The sequence below is a fragment of the Suncus etruscus genome, chromosome 1 (genome assembly GCF_024139225.1).
Source record: "Suncus etruscus isolate mSunEtr1 chromosome 1, mSunEtr1.pri.cur, whole genome shotgun sequence".
NCBI lineage: Eukaryota > Metazoa > Chordata > Mammalia > Eulipotyphla > Soricidae > Suncus > Suncus etruscus.
The window spans coordinates 8,005,865-8,029,989 of NC_064848.1; the positions used below are offsets into that span (position 1 = coordinate 8,005,865).

The 24,125-nt window shown below is 41.7% G+C and overlaps 1 protein-coding gene and 1 non-coding gene across 2 annotated transcripts in view; one reads left to right on the forward strand and one right to left on the reverse strand.

Annotated features, from left to right (window-relative positions):
* Window positions 1-288: 288 nt before the first annotated feature.
* CSNK1G1 (casein kinase 1 gamma 1) overlaps window positions 289-24,125 on the forward strand; it is a 142,156-nt gene continuing 118,319 nt past the window's right edge. The window contains exon 1 of the mRNA XM_049777951.1: window positions 289-672. Within this exon, the coding sequence (XP_049633908.1) occupies window positions 495-672 (178 nt within the window). The 5' untranslated portion in view covers window positions 289-494. The remainder of the gene's footprint in view (window positions 673-24,125) is intronic.
* On the reverse strand, window positions 21,521-21,627 carry LOC125996107 (U6 spliceosomal RNA). Its single transcript, XR_007491215.1, has one exon. It is a non-coding gene; the product is annotated as a U6 spliceosomal RNA (small nuclear RNA).

Here is a 24,125-nt window from a genome sequence, read left to right on the forward strand (position 1 = left end):
GACCATAGGGGATGCTGGGGGATAAAACCTAGGTTGGCTGCATGCAAGGCAAATGCCCTGCCCAAACTGCTATCACTCTGGCGCACTAGGAATGGCCTGAAATACAGAAAAAGAACAACAAAGAAATAGGCTTCATGTAGTGAGGCACAGGGTTAAACTGCTGGAAGATAGAAAACCAAATTTCATTTCAGGAAGCTATCTACTTTCCTTGGTATAATCTATTTTATAATACTTTCTATTTAATAATTTTAACTTTTAACCTTATGTTTTCTTGACTTTTTACCTAGGTTACAAACATATCTTCCTATGCATGAGATCTACAAACTACAAGAACTAATCAATGGTTTTTCATCTTCTGGAGATACATTAGAAACATAAATATGGTACCAAAAGAAGAACTTATCTTTCTCTGACTACCCATTATTTGATTATACTTCTATATTGAAGAGAAGTATCCACACTGAAGCTGCTTGTACTGACTGTCGAGTAAGATCATGGACCATCCTAGTAGGGAAAAGGATGAACGGCAACGGACATCTAAACCCATGGCACAAAGAAGTGCACATTGTTCTCGACCATCAGGCTCAACATCCTCTGGGGTTCTTATGGTGGGACCCAACTTCAGGGTTGGCAAGAAGATAGGGTGTGGGAACTTCGGAGAACTCAGATTAGGTAAGAACCTGGTTATTTTGATGACTTCTGTTACACCAGCTGCTTTCTAACATGCTTTGATGTATTCAAGACAGTTTATCACTTGGAGAAACCTTTTTTTGGGGGGTGCTGTACATGATTTGGACAGTACCTACTATGTATGCTTTAGAGGCTATTCCTGACTGCTCAGGAAAGATGCTTAGTGATGATCGAGAAATCTTAAGTGGTGCTGGGATTTCACATGCAAATCATATAAGTCCTTACCTCTTCCCTTACTACTATTTCTCTGATCCTGAGAAATTTCTCTTTTGTATATTTGTTTTGGGGCCACACCTGGCTGTTCTCAGGGTTTCCTCATGACTCTGTGCTTCAGGATCATTCATGGCAGTGCTAGGGGGATGGGTTTGAACCTAGATTTCTATGTGCAAGGCAAGCATGTAGTATCTCTTGAGGAAGAATATAAGGATTTGTGAAGGAAACTGGAGCTATTATCTGTTAGTTATCTTTGAAAGGCATATCTCTCTTTATAGGTTTTGATAGGTTTTAATTTTTTCCAATTCTTTTTTTTTTTTCTAATTCTTAGAGTAGTGTAGTCTGCATATAGATAACAAGAAAATGAAGGCAGAGATGTTCTGAGAAATAGAACTCTAAATTCTTCTAAAAGGGGACTGGAGAGATAGCGTGGAGGCAAGGTGTTTGCTTTGCATGCAGAAGGACAGTGGTTCTAATTCCGACATCCCATATGGTGTTCCACACACACATACACCACCACCACCCCCCCCAGCCTGCCAGGAGCAATTTCTGAGCATAGAGCCAGGAGTAAGCCCTGAGCGGTGCTGGGTGTGACCCAATAACCAAAAAAAAAAAAAAAAAAAAAAAATTCCTGGTGATCTAAATATTGTTGTGTTTCAAATCATACTTTAAGGATAGAAGTAATATCTTGCTTTAAGTTAAACTCTTCTCTGATAAGAAAAGACGGTGCTTACATTGCAGGTATATACTTCCCGTTAAGGTAAGTTTTTCTACTGATACTATGCATACCTCCCTTCCTGGGAGTTCCACAACAGGATTTATTTAGAACTCTATAGAGAAATTATTTCCAGTATTGACATAGTGATTTTTACATCCTTTTCCCCACTCCCCCACACTTTTTCTATTCCTGGCTGCGCTCAGGGCTTGCTTCTGACTCTGCATTCACTTCTGACTTGGCTAAGGGGAACATAATGGATGCCAGTAATTGAGACCTGTTGGCCTTATGCAAGACAAAATTACCCTCTTTAATCTTCTCTCTTGCCCCCTCAACTAGATTTTTAATTTCAAGCATGAATTTTTGGGCTGGATTTTTGCTCAATGGACAGAGTTCATGGTGTTCTTGCAGGATGACCAGGTTTCATCCCTGTACCACATGGTGTACTAGACACTGCTAGGAACAGTCTCTGAAAAGCAAACTGGGAGTAACTTCTGAACATAACAGATGTAGCCCAGACATCTAACCCACTATTCCCAAATAAAGTCAGATAAGATTTTTTATTTTTTTTGCTTTTTGGGCCACACCCTATGACGCTCAGGGCTTATTCCTGTCTATGTGCTCAGAAATTGCTCCTGGCTTGTTGGACCATATGGGACGCTGGGAATTGAACCAAGGTCCAACCTGGATCAGCCACGTGCAAGGCAAACACCCTACCACTGTGCTATATCGCTCCAGCCCCTAGATATGAATTTTTGAGTGAGATGATAAATAATGATAAATTATTTGAAGATGTGAAATTGGGAAGAGACAGTTCATAAAATACCTTTCCTATTTATATATGCTTTTAAAAATTACTCTCTTTTTTGAGGGGGGTCACACCTGGCAGCGCTCGGGGATTACTCCTGGCTCTACTCTCAGAAATCGCTCCTGGCAGGCTTGAGGGACCATATGGGATGCCAGGATGCGAACCACCGTCCTTCCACCGTCCTTCTGCATGCAAGGCAAATGCCTTACCTCCATGCTATCTCTCTGGCCCCTAAAATTACGTTTTTTTTTTTTTTTTTTTTTTTTTTGGGTCATACTCAGCAATGCTCAGGGATTACTCCTGGCTCTACACTCAGAAATTGCTCTTGGCAGGCTCAGGGGACCATATGAGATGCGGGGGTTCGAACCATCGTCCTTCTGCATGTAATACCTCCTTGCTATCTCTCTGGCCCCTAAAATTACTCTCTTAAGGTAACTGGGGAAGAGAAAATACACCAGTAATTGTATGGTTTTGAGGGCTGGAACAGTAGTTAGCAGGTGTTTGTCTTGTGAGTTCTACTGTTAGTATCCCCAAACCTGCCAGGATTAAGGCCTGAGCACTGCCAGGTGTCAATCAAATAACCAAAGAGAATAATAAGTAGAAATAAATAAATCTATGAAAATGGACTTTAGCTTGCAGAATATAAAAAAGTTCTGTTTTAGGCTATTTTTCTTTTCTTTTTTTTTTTGGGGGGGGGCACACTCGGCGATGCTCAGGGGTTACTCCTGGCTGTCTGCTCAGAAATAGCTCCTGGCAGGCACGGGGGGACCATATGGGACACCGGGATTCAAACCAACCACCTTTGGTCCTGGATCGGCTCCTTGCAAGGCAAACACCGCCGTGCTATCTCTCCGGGCCCTAGGCTATTTGTTCTTAATGGCTATTAAGACTTAGGCTTTTTATTAAGAACCTATTTATAATTGGAGAAGTTGGCCTTGGGTGAATAACAGTGGGAACATAAGATACTTACATATATTACTTCTAATAATTATGCCAAAGCAGATGGAAAAAATTTTACTTCTGAGGGGCCAAAGCAATAGTGCAGCAGTAGGGTGTTTGCCTTGCACGTGGCTGGCCTAGGATGGACCTCGGTTCGATCCCTGGCATCCTATATGGTCCCCCAAGCCAGGAACAATTTCTGAGTGCATAGCCAGGAGTAACCCCAGATCGTCACTGTGGCCCAGTGTCAGTGTGCGCCCCCCCCCCCCAATTTTTTTTTTTTACTTCTGAGATCCCCTAGAGAACTAGAGAACTTCAGGAAAACATCATTACACAACAAAGATCAGTTAGGAACTACAAAATAAAAATAGGTTTTCATAGGCTTTCATCATGAATGCTTGTCTAGAAAACCAAGCCTATTACTTTAAAATTAACTTTTTTCACCAGCCTTTCTTCTCTGTCATTCCTCAAACTGATATATGCATTTCTCCTTCAGAACTGTTGCACTTAAAGTTCCTTCTATTTGCAGAATTCCTGCCACCCTCCAATCTTGCTTATATGGTTGCTTCTTATCCTCTGACCCTAAAATTATTTTCACCTTTTGAGCCAGAGAGAGAGAGAGAGAGAGAGCACAGTAGTAGGGTGTTTGCTTTGCACACAACTGTCCAGAACTGATGGTGGTTCAAATCTCGGCATCTCATATGGTCCCCCATGCCTGCCAGGAGCAATTTCTGAGTGCAGAGCCTGGCATAATCCCTGAGCGCTGCTGGGTGTGATGCAAAAAAAACCCAAAAATAATTGTTTTCACCTTCTCAGAGAAACTTTATGTGACTTTTTCTTCTCTTCTACCTTTAAGGTAGAAGGTTCCTGAGCCAGGAATGTAGCTCAGTATAGAGTTATACTTAATCATACATGTGTCTTTTTTTTTTTTTGGTTTTTGGGCCACACCCGGCGGTGCTCAGGGGTTACTCCTGGCTGTCCGCTCAGAAATAGCTCCTGGCAGGCACGGGGGACCATCTGGGACACCGGGATTTGAATCAACCACCTTTGGTCCTGGATCACTGCTTGCAAGGCGAACACCTCTGTGCTATCTCTCCGGGCCCACGTGTATCATTTTTCATAGCCACATTCTTTATCATTGGTCACTGTCTGAAATGATTTTATGTGTTTTAGAGATAAGCAAGTAAGATATTTGTTCAAGGAGAACATGGGCTTGAATAGTCAGATTTTGTTGTTGCTGCTGTTGTTGTTTTTGGGGTCACAACTGGTGATGCACAGGATTTACTCTGGCTTTTTAATCAGAGGTTACTCCCAGGCAGGGCTCGAGGACTATATGGAGGTGATGGGATAGAATCTGGGTCAGCTGCATACAAAACAGGTGCCCTACCTATTGTACTGTCTATCTGGCTCCAAGATTTTTTAAAAGTATCCTTTAAAGAGCAATTTTTTGTTTGATTTTTGAATCATCCCATCAGTGCACAGGGGCAACTATTGGTTCAATGTTTGGAAATTGTTCCTGGCAATCCTAGAGTAATCTTTACTCGGTGGGGAGGGTGACTAGTTACACTTCTTTTCCAACTTAACATTAATATTCCCAGCTACATGATCTTGCTCTCAAGAGCCACCATGTATTATATGCCATAATCATTTGTACCTGTCTTTGCACCTTTTTAATAAATAAAGAGATACCTTAATCAACACCATCCAAAGGTTATCATCCTCAAAGTCTGTGCCCAACGTCACTCCATGGCAGTCATTATTTTCAATAAGGTCTTTTTTTTTTTTTGGTTTTTCGGGCCATATCCATTTGATGCTCAGGGTTACTCCTGGTTAAGCGCTCAGAAATCGCACATCACAAAGAATGAAAACAATCAGTGCTGGCGGGGATGTGGAGAGAAAGGAACTCTTATCCACTGCTGGTGGGAATGCCGTCTAGTACAGCCTCTATGGAAAGCGATATGGAGGTTCCTTCAAAATCTGGAAATTGAGCTCCCATTCGACCCAGCTATTCCACTCCTAGGGATATACCCTAGGAACACAAGAATACAATACAAAAATCCCTTCCTCATACCTATATTTATTGCAACACTATTCACAATAGCCAGGCTCTGGAAACAGGCCCTTCAACAGACGAATGGCTAAAGAAACTGTGGTACATATACACAATGGAATATTATGCAGCTGTCAGGAGAGATGAAGTAATAAAATTTTCCTATACATGGATGTACATGGAATCTATCATGCTCAGTGAAATAAGTCAGAAGAGAGAGAGAGAGACGCAGAATAGTCTCACTCATCTACGGGTTTTAAGAAAAATAAAAGTCATTTTTGTAACAATCTTCAGAGACAATGAGAGGAGGGCTGGAACACCAGCTCACTCCATGAAGCTCACCACAAAGAGTGGTGAGCACAGTTATAGAAATAACTACACAGAGAACTACCATAATCAAGTGAATGAATGAGGGAACTGAAAAGCCTGTCTGGAGTACAGGTGGGGGTGGGGTGGGATGGAGGGAGATTTGGGACATTGGTGGCGGGAATGTTGCACTGGTGAAGGGGGGTGTTCTTTACATGACTGAAACCTAATCACAATCATTTATATAATTAAGATATTCAAATAAAGAGAAAAAATTAAAAAAAAAAAAGAAATTGCCCCTGGCTTGGGGGAGGGGTCATATGGAATGCCACTCAGATTAAAATGTCAGATTGGGAACATTTTCAGTTATTATTTATTCTACCATTCATTCTTACTGTTCTTTCATTGTTATTTCTATGATTTTTGTTTTGTTTTGTTTTGTTTTGTTTTTGGGTCACACCCGGCAGCACTCAGGGGTTACTCCTGGCTCTATGCTCAGAAATCGCTCCTGGCAGGCACAGGGGACCTTATGGGATGCGGGGATTCGAACCACCGTCCTGCATGAACCTATTGGCCCCTATTTCTATGATTTTTTTTTTTTTTGATTTTGGTCACACCCGGCAGCACTCGGGTTACTCCTGGCTCCACGCTCAGAAATCACTCCTGGCAAGTTCAGGGGACCATATGGGATGCCGGGATTCGAACCAATGACCTTCTGCATGAAACACAAATGCCTTACCTCCATGCTATCTCTCTGGCCCTTATTTCTGTGATTTTGGGGGGGGGGTTCGGCCACACCCGTTTGATGCTCAGGGGTTACTCCTGACTAAGCACTCAGAAATTGCCCCTGGCTTCGGGGGACCATATGGGATGCCGAGGGATCGAACTGCGGTCCTTCCTTGGGTAGCGCTTGCAAGGCAGACACCTTACCTCTAGCGCCACCTCACCGGCCCCTATTTCTATGATTTTTTTTTTGTTTGTTTTTGTTTTTTTGTTTTTGGGCCACACCCGGCAGTGCTCAGGGGTTACTCCTGGCTGTCTGCTCAGAAATAGCTCCTGGCAGGCACGGGGGACCATATGGGACACCGGGATTCGAACCAACCACCTTAGATCCTGGATTTGCTGCTTGCAAGGCAAACACACCGCTGTGCTATCTCTCTGGGCCCTATTTCTATGATTTTTAAGAAGTAACTAATACAACTATTTTGGAGCCATATTTGGTGATGTTCATGGGTTATCCCTGGCTTTGTACTGAGGAATTACTCCTCATGGACTTGGGACCATATAGGATGCTGGTGTTCAAACCTGGCTCAGCTGTGTGCAAGGCAAGTGCCGTAATCTCTGTACTATCTCTGGCCCCTAAAATTTTTTTATTTTAGTCACTACAATTATAAAGTCATTTATGATTGGGTTTCAGCATACATTGTTTCAGCACTCATCCTGTCATCATCTTCTACATCCTCCTCTAATTTCCCCATATCCCGCCATTTCTTGCCCATCCTTAAGTCTCCCTATAAGAGAGTCACTTTATATCTACTTTTCTGCATTGTAGTTTACAGTACTGTTGCTGTTAGATTTCACACATAATTCTTTACCACCTTTAGCCCTGCCGGTTGACTGCTTCCTTCCACCATAAATGTTGCCCCCTCCCTGTCCTATCCCCTGACCCCCTTAGGAGGTATGTATCCTACTGAATACAAGTTCTCATGTTCTTTCTTTCCATTGTCTTTGGGTATTTATTATTCTACCATTATGTTTCTTTATATCTTGCATATTAGAGTGATATCCTGTGTTGGTTTCTTCCCTCTGACTAATTTCACTCAGCATGATACTCTTTTAGGTCCTTTATGTAGCAGCAGATTCTATACTTCTAGCTTTTTTTTTTGGGGGGGGGCATACTGGCAGCACTCAGGGGCTACTCCTGGCTCTATGCTCAGAAATTGCTCCTGGCAGGCTCGGGGGACCATATGGGATGCTGGAATTCAAACCACCGTCCTTCTGCATGCAAGGCAAATGCCCTACTTCCATGCTATCTCTCTGGCCCCACATACTTTCATCTTTTCATGACTGAATATATTTAACCATAGTTTCTTTATCCAGGCATCTATTTTTGTGCACTTGGGTTGTTTCCAGATTTTTGCTATTGTGGACAGTGCTGCAAGGAGCATGGCGAAGCAAATGTCTTTCCTTTATTTTGTTTTTGGGTCTTGAGAAGGGCAGGTATATTCCAAGAAGTAGAATTGTTGAGTCAAATGGAAGCTTAATTTCTAGATGTTTTAGGAATGTCTATATTATTTTCCAGTTGACATTCTACCAGCAGCTGAGCGTTCTTTCTCTCTGCATGCATTCTTACACTGGTTGTTCTTGTTCTTTTAGATATGTGTCAGTCTCTATGGTAGTGTTTCTGTGATTTGAAGATTATTCCTCTTACTTTCATCTATTAAGAATCTTACATTCTAGGTCAGAGCAATAGCATAGCAGTAGGGCATTTGCCTTGCAGGTGGCCAACCCAGGACGGACCCGGGTTCAACTCCTGGCATCCCATACAAAATGGTATCCTGAGCCTGCCAGGAGTGATTTCTGAGCTTAGAGACAGAAGGAACCCCCTGAGTGCCAGTGGTGTGGCCCAAAAACCAAAAGAAAAAAGAATCTTGGGAGAGATAGCATGGAGGTAAGGCGTTTGCCTTTCATGCAGAAGGTCATCAGTTTGAATCCCGGCATCCCATATGGTCCCCCGTGCCTGCCAGGAGCAATTTCTGAGCATGGAGCCAGGAGTAACCCCTATCTATTTCTCCCTTTTAATTCCCAGGATTTTTATGAGAGTCCCTTGGCACTGAATAAGACCCTATGGCTTTCTATCTGCCCTTAGAGTATATGAAGTGGATGTAGTATAATAGTTAATAGAAGCCAACAGTTTAGCGAGGTGAGAAAAAAATAATGGTTGCTTATACTTCTCAGGTAGTTTGGTCTGGGCTGGTACCTCTGTGGCCTTCTAAAAAAGAAAGAGGGCAAATTTTCCTTTCTGCATAAATTACAGCAGCACAATGCCCCTCTCCCCAAGCCCCTTGAGAGAAAGAGCTCAGGTTCGTGTAACTGAAATCATATAACATGAGTAGCTAAATTCTCTCAGGTGAGATCGGATTATAGGGCTGAAATCTATAGTATCTTGTAGTGTCAGCTCAGTAGTATCATAAAAAATCTAATGGGAAAGTTACATAGTAATCTACGCACTTCATTGAACCTAACCAGTAGCACAGAGGCTCAACTTGCACTAACAACAGCCCAATCAATAAATCCTTAAGACACTGACACCATGGAGAGATAAAACAAGCATTTCAAGTTGATGTTGTTGATATAAGAGTTGATAATTCTATGCTGTCTGGTCCAGCCTTTATGGAAAACGATATGGAGATTCCTCAAAAAACTGGAAATTGAGCTCTTATATGATCTAGCTATACCTGGATCATAGCAGCTATACTGCTAGGGATATACCCTATGAACACAAAAATACAATTCAAAAATCCCTTCCTCACACCTACATTCATTGCAGCACTATTTACAATAGCCAGACTCTGGAAACAACCAAGATGCCCTTCAACAGATGAATGGCTAAAGAAACTTTGGTACACAATACACAATGGGATATTATGCAGCCATCAGAAGAGATGAAGTCATGAAAATTTTCTATACATGGATGTAAATGGAATCTATTATACTGAGTGAAATAAGTCAGAGGGAGAGAGATAGACACAGAATAGTCTCACTCATCTATGGGTTTTAAGAAAAATTAAGGAGCTGGAGTGGTGGCACAAGGGGTAAGGCATCTGCTCTGCCTGTGCTAGCCTAGGATTTACCTTGGTTCGATCCCCTGGCATCCTATATGGTCCCCCAAGCCAGGAGTAATTTCTGAGCACATAGCCAGGAGTAATCCCTGAGTGTCACCAGGTGTGGCCCAAAAAACAAAAAACAAACAAAAAAAGGAAAGAAAAATTAAAGACATTATTGTAATAGTGCCCAGAGACAATAGAGATGAGGGCTGGAAGTCCAGCTCACAATATGAAGCTCACCACAGAGAGTGGTGAGTGCAGTTAGGGAAATGACTACACTAACAACTAGTAGGACAATGTGAATGAGTGAGAGAAGTAGAATGCATGTCTCTAATACAGGCAGGGTTGGGGGCCTGGGTGGTGGGAATGTTGCATTGGCGAAGTGGGGTGTTCTGTTTATGACTGAAACCCAACTACAATCATGCTTGTAATTATGGTGCTTAAATAAAAATTTTATAAAAAAAAGATTTGATAATTTCAGTTGCTTTTGTGTTATAACAAATAATATAAAGTAAATTTGTGTCTTCATGGAGGCAGATGATGGGTGACTGGAGATACTGATGAAGGGATGGCTACATTGGTGGTGGGTTGTTGTTTGAACATTTTATGCCTGAAATGACTGTTATATATGAACAACTTGGTAAATCACAGTGTTATAATAAAAATGAGGGAAAAATATTCAAAACACATGTTAGCAGGGTAACAGGTGTTTTAGCAGTGAGCACTGAGGCTGACTTTTCCCTCGAAGTACTTGATCCTGTTAGAGTGCCTAGAGGAAGAATTTAAATGGTTGCTATGTGTCGGAGTGATAGCACAGTAGTATGATGTTTGCCTTGCACATGGCTAACACAGGATGGATTCTGGTTCTACTTCCAGCACCCCATATGGTCCTTTATGCCTGCCAGGAGTAACCCCTAAGTGCTGCCGGGTGTGAACCTCCCCCCCTGCCAGAAAAAAATTTTGCATCTGATGGTCCTGTTGGTAAGGTAGGGGTAGTTACAGGGAAACTCTTAGGGGTCCCATCTTCTATGCCTTTTTTGGGGGACCACACCTAATGGTGCTCAGGGGTTACTCCTGGCTCTTCGCTCAGAAATCACTCCTGGCAGGCTTGGGGGATCATATGGGATGCCAGGGATTAAACCCAGGTCAGCTGTGTGCAGGCAAATGCCCAATGTGCTATAATACCACTTTGACCCCTCATCTGTTATTTTTGTGAATTTCAGCCTGTCTCATAGTCCAAGGAAAGCCCATCTAGAAGTGGGACAGAGTTGACAGTAAGGCATTTGCCTTGCATGCAGCCAAGCTGGGTTCAATCTCCATCACCCCATCTGATTCCCAAAGCCTGCCAGGAGTGATCCCCAATTGCAGAGCCAAGACTAAGCCCAGAACATTGCCAGGTGTGCTAAAAATGGTTGTTTGGATTTTCAAAAAATTAATAAGTAAATAATTTATATGGAAATATAATTTGGGTAATGTGTATCACCACGAAAATAGTGTTTGCTATTACTTATCACTCTTGGTTTATATACCTGGTAAAATATTGTTTATTTAATGTATTTTTTGTTTTTGAGCCACACCTGAAAATGATCAGGGGTCCCTGGCTCTGCTTTCAGGAATTACTCCTGATGGTTCTTGGGGAACAGCATGGGATGCCAGAGATCGAATCTCAGTAGGCTGCATGCAAGGCAAGCATTCTACCTGCTATACTCTCCCTCCAGCCCCTTGTTTACATTTTTGTTTTAATTTCCCCCAACTTTTGTGAAGAACATTTTCAATTGGGCCACTCCTGCAGTACTAAAGTTATTCTTAGTTGTATGCTCAGGATCATAGCTAGTGTCAGGGTCATAGCTGGATTGGCTGCATGTAAGAAAGACAGTACGTTCTCTCTGGCCCTATATAGATGATTAGGTTGTTTTCTTTTTCTTCTTGGGAGGGAGGGAGGGAAGGAGGGAGAGAGAGAGAGAGTAGGAGAGGGAGAGAGAGAGAGAGGAGAGAGAGAATGTGTGTTTATAATATATTTTTATGTTTGTATTTTATTCATTATGTTTATAGTATAAATATACTCATGTTTATATTTGTTTCGAACCATTTAAAAATAAGCTACAGGCTTGACAAAAGATTATTCCCCTTCCTCACTGTGTTTTTTTGCTTCACAGTTATATACATTACAGCTTTTTTGGGAGTGCGGATTTGTAATATTTTTGGATGAGTTAAATTTTCGATTAGATTCCAGGGGCTGGAGTGGAAGCACAGCTGTAAGGAGTTTGCCTTGCACCCAGCCAACACAGGACAGATCCTGATTCGAATCCTGACATTTCATATGGTTCTCCCTAGCCTGCCAGGAGTGACTTCTGAGCACAGAGCCAGTAGTAACTCCTGAGCGCTGGTGGGTGTGACCCAAAAACCAACCCCCCCCCAAAAAAAAACCCCAACCCCCCGAAAAATTAGATCCCAGAAATAACCCATTTTAATTCTCTTAGAAAAGATCAGAAAAGGGGCCGGGTAGGTGGCGCTGGAGGTAAGGTGTCTGCCTTGCAAGCGCTAGCCAAGGAAGGACCTCGGTTCGATCCCCCGGCGTCCCATATGGTCCCCCCAAGCCAGGGGCGATTTCTGAGCACATAGCCAGGAGTAACCCCTGAGCGTCAAACGGGTGTGGCCCAAAAACCAAAAAAAAAAAAAAAAAAAAAAAGAAAAGATCAGAAAAGTATAAAATTCCTCTTACCAGTAATAGTCCAGTAAAATTGTCTTTTGGAATGATACCTAATTCAAGCATAATTTGTTGAGGTCCAATTGCTTAAGAAATTTTGAGGAGGGGCCGGCGAGGTGGCGCTAGAGGTAAGGTGTCTGCCTTGCAAGCGCTAGCCAAGGAAGGACCGCTGTTCGGAGTCCCATATGGTCCCACCAAGCCAGGGGCTTTCTGAGTGTTTAGTCAGGAGTAACCCCTGAGCGTCAAATGGGTGTGGCACAAAAAAAACCAAAAAAAAAAAAAAAAGAAATTTTAGGAAGAATTGGTTTTGTTAGTTACACAACCCAGCCAGAATTGGCAGGAGTAAGCCATTTAAACCATGTTTTTTGATACAGAGTGCATGGCTCTTTATTTGAATACAGACAGTTCCAATCATGAATCCGATGAGTCCCTTTGACTCAGTATTGTTAAATCCTCACAGAATATGATTCTTGAGGTAGAGTTGCTAATACACTATTAGTTAATAGAATTAAGATACAACATTATTTAATTAAGCAATAAACTCATCGAAAAACTTGAACGTGATTAATCAGGAGCATTTAATGGCCAAATTTTCCATCTTGCAAAAATAGTTTGGGGCAGAAACATAGCTAGGAAGATTATGAAGGATTGAGGAGAATTTATACTGTCTTTAAATCATGCAGCCACATATCCTAGCAAGAAAATTGAGTTTACAGTTATACATTTACAGAAGAAAACAAAGCTCTTATTAGATTGGAGTTCACTGCCACCCACAGCAAAAAGTGAGCATGCCACAGACTTGCAGGTTTTATAATTTCATATTTTGAAAATAAACATGTGATACAGGTTTTATCTATTTTAGTATTTGTACTGAAGGCTTGCCTGACCATAATCAAGGACTATACCTGGCTCTCTGTTTGGGAGCATTGTGTCTCCTATGTGCAAACACACACCCAGCCATTGAACTGATTCTCAGCTGATTTCCATCCCTATGATAGATTTCTTTCTTTTCTTTTTTTTTTTTGGGTAGGGGAAGTGTTAGGTCATACCTGCCAGTGCTCCTGGCTCTATGAGAAGGTGTAGGGATTGCACTTTCTAACCCTTTGGGGACCAGGTGGTGCCAATTAGGGGATCCAGCTGGGGTTACTACCTATACAGCAAGCACCTTACCCCCTATACTTATATCCCTGGCCCAGCATAGCTTTTGAAGTCTTGATTCCTACATACAAATATTTTAACCATGTCCTTTTTACTAAATATTGTTTCTTGATTTCCCCCAATTATTAGATATTATTTATTTATTTTTTGGTTTTTGGCTCACACCCAGCAGCGCTCAGGGGTTACTCCTGGCTCTAAGCTCAGAAATTGCTCCTGGCAGGCTCTGGGGACCTTATGGGACACCGGGATTCGAACCAACCACCTTTGGTCCTGGATTGGCTACTTGCAAGGCAAACGCCGCTGTGCTATCTCTCCAGGCCCAGCAAAGTTTCTTTAGCCATTCATCTGTTGAAGGGTATCTTGGTAATGTTTCCAGAGTCTGGCTATTGTAAATAGTGCTGCAATGAATATAGGTGTGCAGAAGGCTTTTTTTTTTTTTTTTTTTTTTGAGTCACACCTGGGGACGCTCAGGAGCTACACCTGGTTCTGTGCTCAGAAGTTGCTCCTGGAAGGCTCTCGGAGGACCATATGGGATGCTGGGATTTGAACAGACATCATCCTGTGTTGGCCACATGCAAGGCAAACACCTTACCACTGTGCTATCGCTCCGGCCCCAGAAGGCATTTTTGTATTGCGTTTTTGTGTTCCTAGGGTATATCCCTAGGAGTGGTATAGCTGGATCATATGGGAGTTCAATTTCCAGCTTTCTGAGGAATCTCCATATTGTTTTCCATAAAGGCTGGACTAGATGGCATTCCCACCAGCAATGAATGAGAGTTCCTTTCTCCCCACATCCCAACCAGCACTGATTGTTCTTGTTCTTTGTGATGTGTGCCAGTCTTTGTGGCATGAGATGGTACCTAATTGTTGTTTTGATTTGCATCTCCCTGATGATTAGTGATGTGGAGCATTTTTTTTATGTGCCCTTTGGCCATCTGTATTTCTTTGAGGAAGTGTTTGCTCATTTCTTCTCCCCATTTTTAATGGGGTTATATATTTTTTCTTAAGTTCTGTCAGTACCTTGTATATCTTAGATATTAGCCCCTTTTATCTGATGGGTATTGGGTGAATAGTTTTTCCCATTCTGTGGGTGGCTTTTGTATCCTCATCACTATTTCCTTTGAGCTGCAGAAGCTTCTCAGCTTAATACAGTCCCATCTGTTTATCTACTCTCACTTGTTTGGAGAGTGCTGTTTCCTCCTTGAAGATGCCTTTAGTCTCAATGTCATGGAGTGTTTTACCTACATATTGTTCTATATACCTTAGCCATGGGCCACATATTGTATTTGTATCTGTTTTGTTTCTTCATTGCAAAATAAGATATATGCAGTGTGCATAAGAATTCATTCATGGGGCCGGTGAGGTGGCGCTAGAGGTAAGGTGTCTGCCTTGCAAGTGCTAGCCAAGGATCAGGACCGAGGTTCGATCCCCTGGTGTCCCATATGGTCCCCCCAAGCCAGGGGCAATTTCTGAGCGCTTAGCTAGGAGTAACCCCTGAGCATCAAACGGATGTGGCCCGAAAAACCAAAAAAAAAAAAAAAAAAAAAAAAGAATTCATTCATAAGTTTTGTTTTTACTATAGTCAGACCCTCCAATGGTCTGAGGGACAGTGAACTGGCCCCCTGTTTAAAAAGTTTGAGGACCCCTGCTTATGGTTTCAGGTCTGATATCAAGGTCTTTAATCCATTTGGATTTGACCTTTTGCATGATGTTAAATGGAGGTATGAGTTCGTGTTTTTTTTTTGCAAGTGGCTGACCAGTTGTCCCAACACACACCTCCCCTCCCCTTTTATTTTTTGGTCACACACAGCAGCGCTCAGGGGTTACTCCTGGCATTACGCTCAGAAATCACTCCTGGCAAGCTCATATAGGATGCTGGGATTTGAACCACCATCCTTCTGCATGCAAGGCAAACACCTTACTTACCCCCATGCTATCTCTCCTGCCTGCCAACACCACTTCTTGAAGAGCTTTTCTTACTCCATTTTGCATTTCTTGCTTCTTTATCAAAAATTAATTGATTGTATGTCTGGGGAACATTCTCTGAATACTCAAGTCTATTCCACTGATCTGAGGGTCTATCTTTATTCCAATACCATGCTGTTTTAGTGACTATTGCTTTGTAATACAATTTAAAGTTGGGGAAAGTGATACTTCCCATATTCCTTTTCTCAAGGGTTGCTTTAGCTATTCATGGGTGTGTATTGTTCCAAATGAATTTCAGAAGTGTTTGATCCACTTCTTTGAAAAATGTCACGGATATCCTTAGAGGGATTGCATTAAATCTGTACAGTGCTTTGGGGAGTATTGCCATTTTAAGTTAATCCTCTAAATTCATGAGCAGGGTTTGTGTCTTCATTTCCTTGTGTCCTCTTTTATTTCTTGAAGCAGGGTTTTGTAGTTTTTTTTTGTATAGGTCCTTCACCTCTTTAGTTCAGTTGACTCCAAGGTATTTGAGTTTGTGTGACACTAATGTGAATGGGACTGTTTTTTTAATGTCCATTTCTTCTCTATCATTATTGGTGTATAAGAAGTCCATTGATTTTTGCATGTTAATTTTGTAGCCTGCCACTTTGCTATATGAAACTACTGTTTCTAGAAGCTTTTTGGTAGTCTTTAGGCTTTTCTAAATATAGTACATGTCATCTGCAACCAGTGAGAACTTGACTTCTTCCTTTCCTATCTGGATGCCCTTGATATCTTTTTCTTGCCAATTGCTATGGCAAGAACTTTCAGCACTATGTTAAATAGGAATGGTGAGAGAGGGCAGCCTTGTCTTGTTACCAAATTTTCGAGGAAAAGCTTTTAGTTTATCTCCATTGAGAATAACATTTGCAATTGGCTGGTGGTAGATGACTTTGACTTTATTGAGAAAAGTTTCTTCTATTCCTATCTTGATTTTTTAAAATCAAGAATGGGTTTTGGACCTTATACAATGCTTTCTCTGCATCTATTGATACAATCAATGTGGTTTTTCTTTTTCTTTTTTGTTGATATGCTGTATTATTTTGATTGATTTATGTATGATAAACCATTCTTACATTCCTGGAATGAAACCTACTCAGTCATTGTGTATGACCTTCTTGATGAGGCAATCCTATTTGCCAGGATTTTGTTGAGGATCTTTGCATTTGTGTTCATCAGGGATATTGGTCTGTAGCCTTCTTCTTCTTTTTATTTTTTTTATTTATTTATTTATTTATTTATTTATTTATTTATTTATTTATTTATTTATTTATTTATTTATTTATTTATTTAGTTTTTGAGCCTTACCCGGTGACACCCAGGGATCACTCCTGGCTGTGTGATCCGAAATTGCTCCTGAAGAGATAGCTTAGTGGTAGGGCATTTGCCTTGCACACAGCTGACTGAAGATGGTTGGTAGTTCGAATCCCTGAATCCCATATGGTTCCCCAAGCCTGCCAGGAGGAATTTCTGAGCACAGAGCTAGAAGTAACCCCTGAGCACTGCTGAGTGTGACCCAAAAACTGAAAAAAAAAAAATAACTTATTCACTTACCTATTTTATTTTCCCTTTTTTATTTATATGGTCATGTCATTGAAATTTGGGAAAGAATTGGAGCCACATTTCACTTGCCATATTAAACCCGATGTCTCTTTTATTTTTATTTATTTTATTTATTTTTCAGATGTCTTTTTTAAACATTTTTTTGGGAGGTCACATCCGGCAGTGCTCTGTGCATAGAAGTCGCTCCTGCCAGGCCCAGAGGATCATATGGGATGCCGGGATTCAAATCAGGGTCTGTCCTGTGTTGGCCGCGTGCAAGGCAAATGCATTACTACTGTGCTATTGCTCCGGACCCTGTTTAAACTTTTTAAATTAGCAAAGGCCCCTTATTAAGTAGGCGCCAGTGATACAGTGTGATACAGTAATACAGTGGGTAGAGTTTTCATCCATTATCGTCCCCCATATAGGAGTCACTGCCTGGACTGATTCCTAAGTGTAGAGCAGGGGTCTCAAACTCAATTTACCTGGGGGCTACAGGAGGCAAAGTTGGGGTGAGGCAGGGCCTCATAAGGGATTTCGCTTACCGAATATTCGCAATAAAAAAATCGCATTAGTAAGAAAAAAAATTGCATTAAACATTTGCATACCCCGAACGGAACTGTTCGAGTATGTGAATGTTTAATGCGATTTCTTTATTTTTTTATTTTATTTTATTTTATTTTTTTGGTTTTTTGGGCCACACCCGTTTGATGCTCAGGGGTTACTCCTGGCTAAGAGCTCAGAAATTGCCCCTGGCTTGGGGGGACCATATGGGACGCCAGGGGATCGAACTGTGGTCCTTCCTTGGCTAGTGCTTGCAAGGCAGACACCTTACCTCTAGCGCCACCTCGTCGGCCCCGCGATTTATTTCTTACTAATGTGATTTTTTTTTTTTTTTTTTTTGGTTTTTGGGCCACACCCGGCGGCGCTCAGGGGTTACTCCTGACTGTCTGCTCAGAAATAGCTCCTGGCAGGCACGGGGGGACCATATGGGACACCGGGATTTGAACCAACCACCTTTGGTCCTGGATTGGCTGCTTGCAAGGCAAACACCACTGTGCTATCTCTCCGGGCCCACTAATGTGATTTTTATTGCGATTATTCGGTAAGTGAATAATCTCGAATACTGCGATATTTGAAGGCCGGCTGCGGGCCACAAAATGTTGTACGGAGGGCCGCAAATGGCCAGTGGGCCGTGAGTTTGAGACCCCTGGTGTAGAGCCAGGATTAAGCCCTGAGCATTAAGCAAAAACCAAAAGCAAAACTAATTTGTTGTTGTTTTATTACAATCACCAAAGAAAAATTATTAATGAGCCATAATACATCATCTTTACTGTAGGACTCTATTGTTTAGGTTCATTCAGTTCAACCATGAATGAGATGGGTTTCTTTGAAGGATATATAAATTAAGTCCTCACAATTTCCTCTTGAGGTAGAACAGCTATTAGATTCAACATTATTCTAAGCAAGTAAGGAGTTCATCAAAAGACCTAATCAGGCCACCAGAGAGTGCAGCAGGTAAGATACTTACTTGCCTTGCATGTGATCAACCCAAAGTTCTATCTCAGACAGCCCCTAAGCCTCAGCAGGTGTGATCCCTTTGTATAGTTGGATGTGGTTCAGTCTTTCCTCCATTTGTACCTCCCCCCAAGACCTCACCATGATTCAGTAACCCTCCTATACATAAAATTTCAAGTCTAAAAACTAGATTTACAAAAGAAAACAAAACAAAAAAACCAATTAAAAAACAGGAAGAGAAAAAAATAGAAAGATAAGAAAAGAAAAAAATATTAAAAAAAAACCCTAAAAAAAAGTTAAAAAAAAAATACCCTAGATTTACAACACTTATATGAAAAAGTTGACTAAGATAAATAGTACAACCACCAGTCACCTATAGGGGTACTGCTAGAAACTTTTAAGCACAAAATCAGGTTTAGTCCCTGAGTACCACAGATGTCTCTCTAACACTTCTCTTAAGCCCCCAAGAAAATGCTTGTTAATAACTTTTGACACCAAAACTCCATAACTGGAGATATGGAAATAACCCAAGTGCTCAGTTACTTCTGAGCAGAGAAAGTGATTGTAGTATATGTATCCAATGGAATGTTATTTAGATATTTGAAAAGATGAAATTGCTTTCCAAGGGGCAGCTAAAAGGACATGATTTTGCATGCTAGACTCCTTCCGTCTTCAGTACTCTGCGTTGCACTGTTCTGAATACCATCAGGTATCAGCCACAAATGAAAAGATGAAATCTTGCATTTTGCTATATAACGTGGTTAGAACTGGAGTGTTTGTTATGTGACATGAGTCAGAAAGGAAAAGATATATCAGCAGGTTTCTCTTAAAGAGTATAAAGAAAGAAGACCAAGAAATAGACATTGATCAAGGAAAACAGGTACTTAAGATGCCAGAGACAGTCCAAGGGTTAAGGCTTGCCTTGTATGCAGCCAGCTGCTGTTTAATTCCTGGCACTGCATGGTGCCCCAGCCACTGCTGGCGGTAACGGATAACATTTTTGCCCAGAACTGGGAGTAGCCTCTGATCATTGCTGAATATGACCAACAAACTGAAAAATGTAAAGAAGTATTTAAGTTACTGTCAAAAGACATGAGTAAATACGATACTGTGGGAGATGTGGGAAGGGCCCAAGAGAAAGTGGTGCTGCTTTGTAAATCTAGACATGAATATTTAAAGCTGTTGTAAACCATGATACTCAATAAAATCAAAATTTTTATTTAAAAATTGCTCTTTTTTGCCTGATAATTAAGTTACTAGTAATTGATTATGGTTTTAGTTCCATTGGATAAATGTTTTGCCACATCTGGCAGGGCTCAGGCTCAGAAATCACTCTTGGTAAGCAGAGGGAATCATATGGAATGCCGGGAATTGAACCCTGGTCAGCCATATGTAAGGCAAATGCCCTACTCACTATGCTATCTTTGCAGCCCCTAGAATTGTTTTGTTGTTGTTGTTGTTGTTTTTCATTTTTGCTTTTGGGTCACACCGGCAGCGCTCAGGGGTTACTCCTGGCTCTCTGCTCAGAAATTGCTCCTGGCAGGCTCCGGGGACCATATGGGATGCTGGGATTTGAACCACCGTCCTTCTGCAAGCAAATAAATGCCTTACCTCCATGCTATCTCTCCAGGCCCAGAATAGTTTTTTTTTTTTTAAGCTCTGAATTCTACCCAGAATTTTAGTTTGTTTTAAGGGCCAGAGTGATAGCACAGCAGTACGGTGTTTGCCCTACATGTGGCTGACCCAGGATGGACCTCAGTTCGATCTCCGGAATCCCATATGGTCCCCCGAATCATGAACGAATAGCCAGGAGTAACCCCTGAGTGATACCGAGTGTGACCCGAAAACAAAAACAAAATTATAGTTTGTTTTCAACCTTTTCACTTTCTTTCTTAGAGGAATTATCAACCTGGTTTTTCAAAACAACATACTATTTTGTTCATTAAATCTTTTTGGAGAACACCCAGCGCTTCTTGAGGCTTAACTCTTGGCTCTTTGTTCAGCCATCACTCCTGGTGATATTTGGTGAACCATATGCAGTGCATATGGTCAGTTGCATTCAAAACAAGTGTGTTAATCCCTATACTGTCTCTCCTTTCAGTTTTCAAGGAACTGTTTAGACTTCGTATGCATTCCTGGACTGTTTTTTTTTTTTTTTTTGGTTTTTGGGCCACACCCGGTAACGCTCAGGGGTTACTCCTGGCTATGTGCTCAGAAGTTGCTCCTGGCTTGGGGGACCATATGGGACACCGGGGGATCGAACCGCGGTCCGTCCAAGGCTAGCGCAGGCAAAGCAGGCACCTTACCTTTAGCGCCACCGCCCGGCCCCTGGACTGTTTTTCTGGCCTGCCACTGAGGCTCCTTTGACTTTCTTATTTTCCACATTTTTATTTTATTTTGATTTAGAGCCACACTCAGCAATACAGGCTACATCTAGTATTGTAAAAATTTTTACATTTTTATAAAATGTACATTTTTGTGGTGTGGTGATTTCTTGGGAAATCACAGAAAACTGAGCATTGAACTTGACCTTTTGTGTTCAGAGAATGTGTTTAAGTCCTTGGAGCTATCTTTTAGGACATGGAATTAAAAAAAATTGGGGGGAGGGGTTTGGGTCACACCTGGTGGTGTTCAGGGGTTACTCCTGGCTCTGCACTCAGAATTTGCTCCTGGCAGGCTTGGGGGACCATCTGGGATGCTGGGGATAGAACCAGGGTTTATCCTGGGTTGGCTGCCTGCAAGGCAAATGCCTTACCACTGTGCTATCGCTCTGGCTAAGCCTATGGAATTTTAAATATACTTTTAGGTAGTATTATTTATCTCTTTTTCTTAACTTTACCATTTTTCATTTACTTACAATTAATTTTTTTTAAAGTGTCTTAAAAATATGGAACGCTGGGGCCGGGAAGGTGGCGCCAGAGGTAAGGTGTCTGCCTTACAAGTGCTAGCCAAGGAACGGACTGCGGTTCGATCCCCCGGCATCCCATATGGTCCCCCCAAGCCAGGGGCGATTTCTGAGCACATAGCCAGGAGTAACCCCTGAGCGTCAAACGGGTGTGGCCCAAAAACCAAAAAAAAAAAAAAAAATATGGAACGCTTCACGAATTTGCATGTCATCCTTGCGCAGGGGCCATGCTAATCTTCTCTGTATCGTTCCAATTTTAGTATAGGTGCTGCCGAAGCGAACACTACTTTTTTTTTTAATTTTAATTTTGGGTTACATGTGGCAGTACTCAAGGGTTACTCCTGGCTATACACACTCAGGAATTATTCCTGATGAGCTTAGGGGACCATATGTGATGCTGGCGATTGAACTTGAGTCGCTGCATACAAGGCAAGGACTCTATCCACTGTGTGTGTGTGTGTGTGTGTGTGTGTGTGTGTGTGTGTGTGTGTGTGTGTGATTTGTCCACATTTTGTGATATTCAGGAGTCTCCCTTGGCTATGCATTCAGGAATTATTGCTGGTGGGGTTTGGGGCCTATTTGGGATGCCAGACATTGAACCCTCCTTCAAGGTAAACACCCTTTACCTGCTATACTATTGCTCTGGATCCCTATTTTACCACTTTATTGAGGTACTAGGATTTACCGAACTGTAAATCATATTTTTCATGCATATATTACTTTTTCTTTTTTTTTTTTTTCTTTTTTTGGTTTTTGGGCCATACCCGATGACGCTCAGAGTTACTCCCAGCTATACGCTCAGAAGTTGTTCCTGATGAGGGGAACCATATGAGACACTTTTTTTTTTTTGTAGTTTTTGCGTCACACCCGGCAGTGCTCAAGGATTACTCCTGGCTCCAGGCTCAGAAATTGCTCCTGGCAGGCACGGGGGACCATATGGGACACCGGGATTCGAACCGATGACCTCCTGCATGAAAGGCAAACGCCTTACCTCCATGCTATCTCTCCGGCCCCCATATGGGACACTTAGGATAGAACCCAGGCCCACCTGATTTGGGTCAACAGCCACGTGCGATGCAAATGCCCTACCGCTGTGCTATCACTCCAACCCCTCATGCATGTCTTTCTAATCCCACATCTATTAACAGAAAGCTTGCTTTCTTCCACCCCTTCCCAAGGATCCTTCCTAAACTTCCCGTGCAAGCTTAGTTTTATAAACAAAATACCCAGTTCCAATGACTTTGGCCATTTGTTGCTCCTTTGCTGTTTCTTTATTATTGTTATTATTACTATGTTGTTGTTATTATTATATTTATTTATTTATTTTGGTTTTTGGGTTACATCCAGCAGTGCTCAGAGGTTACTCCTGGCTCTATGCTCAGAAATCACTCTTGGGTGACCGGAGAGAGAGCATGGAGGTAAGGCGTTTGCCTTTCATGCAGGAGGTCATCGGTTCGAATCCTGGCGTCCCATATGGTCCCCCGTGCCTGCCTGGAGCCAGGAATAACCCCTGAGCACTGCCGGGTGTGACCCAAAAACCACACACACAAAAAAAGAAATCACTCTTGGCAGCCTCGGGGGACCATATGGGATGCCGGGATTCAAACCACCATCCTTCTGCATGCAAGGCCTTGCTATCTCTCTGGCCCCATATGTTGTTGTTATTGTTATTTTCATTTTTGGGTCCACATTCATGCTAATGGCATGCTTAGGGCTTACTCCTGACTGTCCTCAGGGTTACTCCTGGCTGACTTGGGGGACTATATGGGATGCCAGGGATTGAACCTGAGGCAGCTGTGTGCAAAACAATCACTCTACCTATTGTCCTATCACTCTGACCCCTAACACATTTCTTTCTATTTCCCATAAGAGAGATTTTTCGAATAAATCATTGTGGTAACCCTACATTCATGTAGATGATTTAAGCTAAACTTCTGACAAAATTGTAAATCAATAAAATTGAAAAAAAATTTTCTTTCAAATAATTTCTTTTTTGTAGACCTATACATTTTTTATTTTATTTTATTTTGCCTCCCTCCCTCACCCACATTTTTTAAAATAGAAGAAAAAAATCCTACAAAAGGAATAGGAGCGTTCATTTTTCTTATTTTTGGAATTGGGGGCTACTCCTCTTTGCTCAGGGGTCAGATGGGACTAAGGAGTTCATATGTGGTTTCAGCAAATTGCATGAGGTTTGCCACATGCAAGTCAAGAGCCTTCCTCCCTGAACTCTGGCTCACAATAATAATTTTTTGAAATGTACTGCTTTCGGCTTAGGAAAATAAATATAACAAAACTGAGAATTCAAGACTGCTTTAGTCTTTGTCATGTGACTGAGCTAGCTAGTTCTTCTAGACTAGCTAGTTTTTGAAATAGTGCTGTCTGGGGAAGCTTGTGGTAAATGTCTCTGTAGGAAACTTAGTGAAATAGGAAGTGTTCCTGGGATGGTTTTATGGGCAGCACCACATCTATCTAGTGCTGCTGCACAGGAGGTTAGGTGTAAAGCACCAATAATTATTATGCAGTGTAATGTCTTTGCCATTAACTTTAAAAATAATCTGGTCAGGAAGTGAGCTTGGGAAACGCTGGATTTTGTGCAGCAGATATCAAAAGCTTTTAGTATTTGGGCTGGTGCCATCTGTCATTGATTGTATTTTTCTGTCCATTAAATGACCAGCCTTTTTTAGAGTTATCGATATATATGGTCTTATTATTGTTTTAAGCTAAGTGAGCATTCTTTTTTTATTTGCATCTCCAGTTTATCTAAGGCTTACTTCTGTCT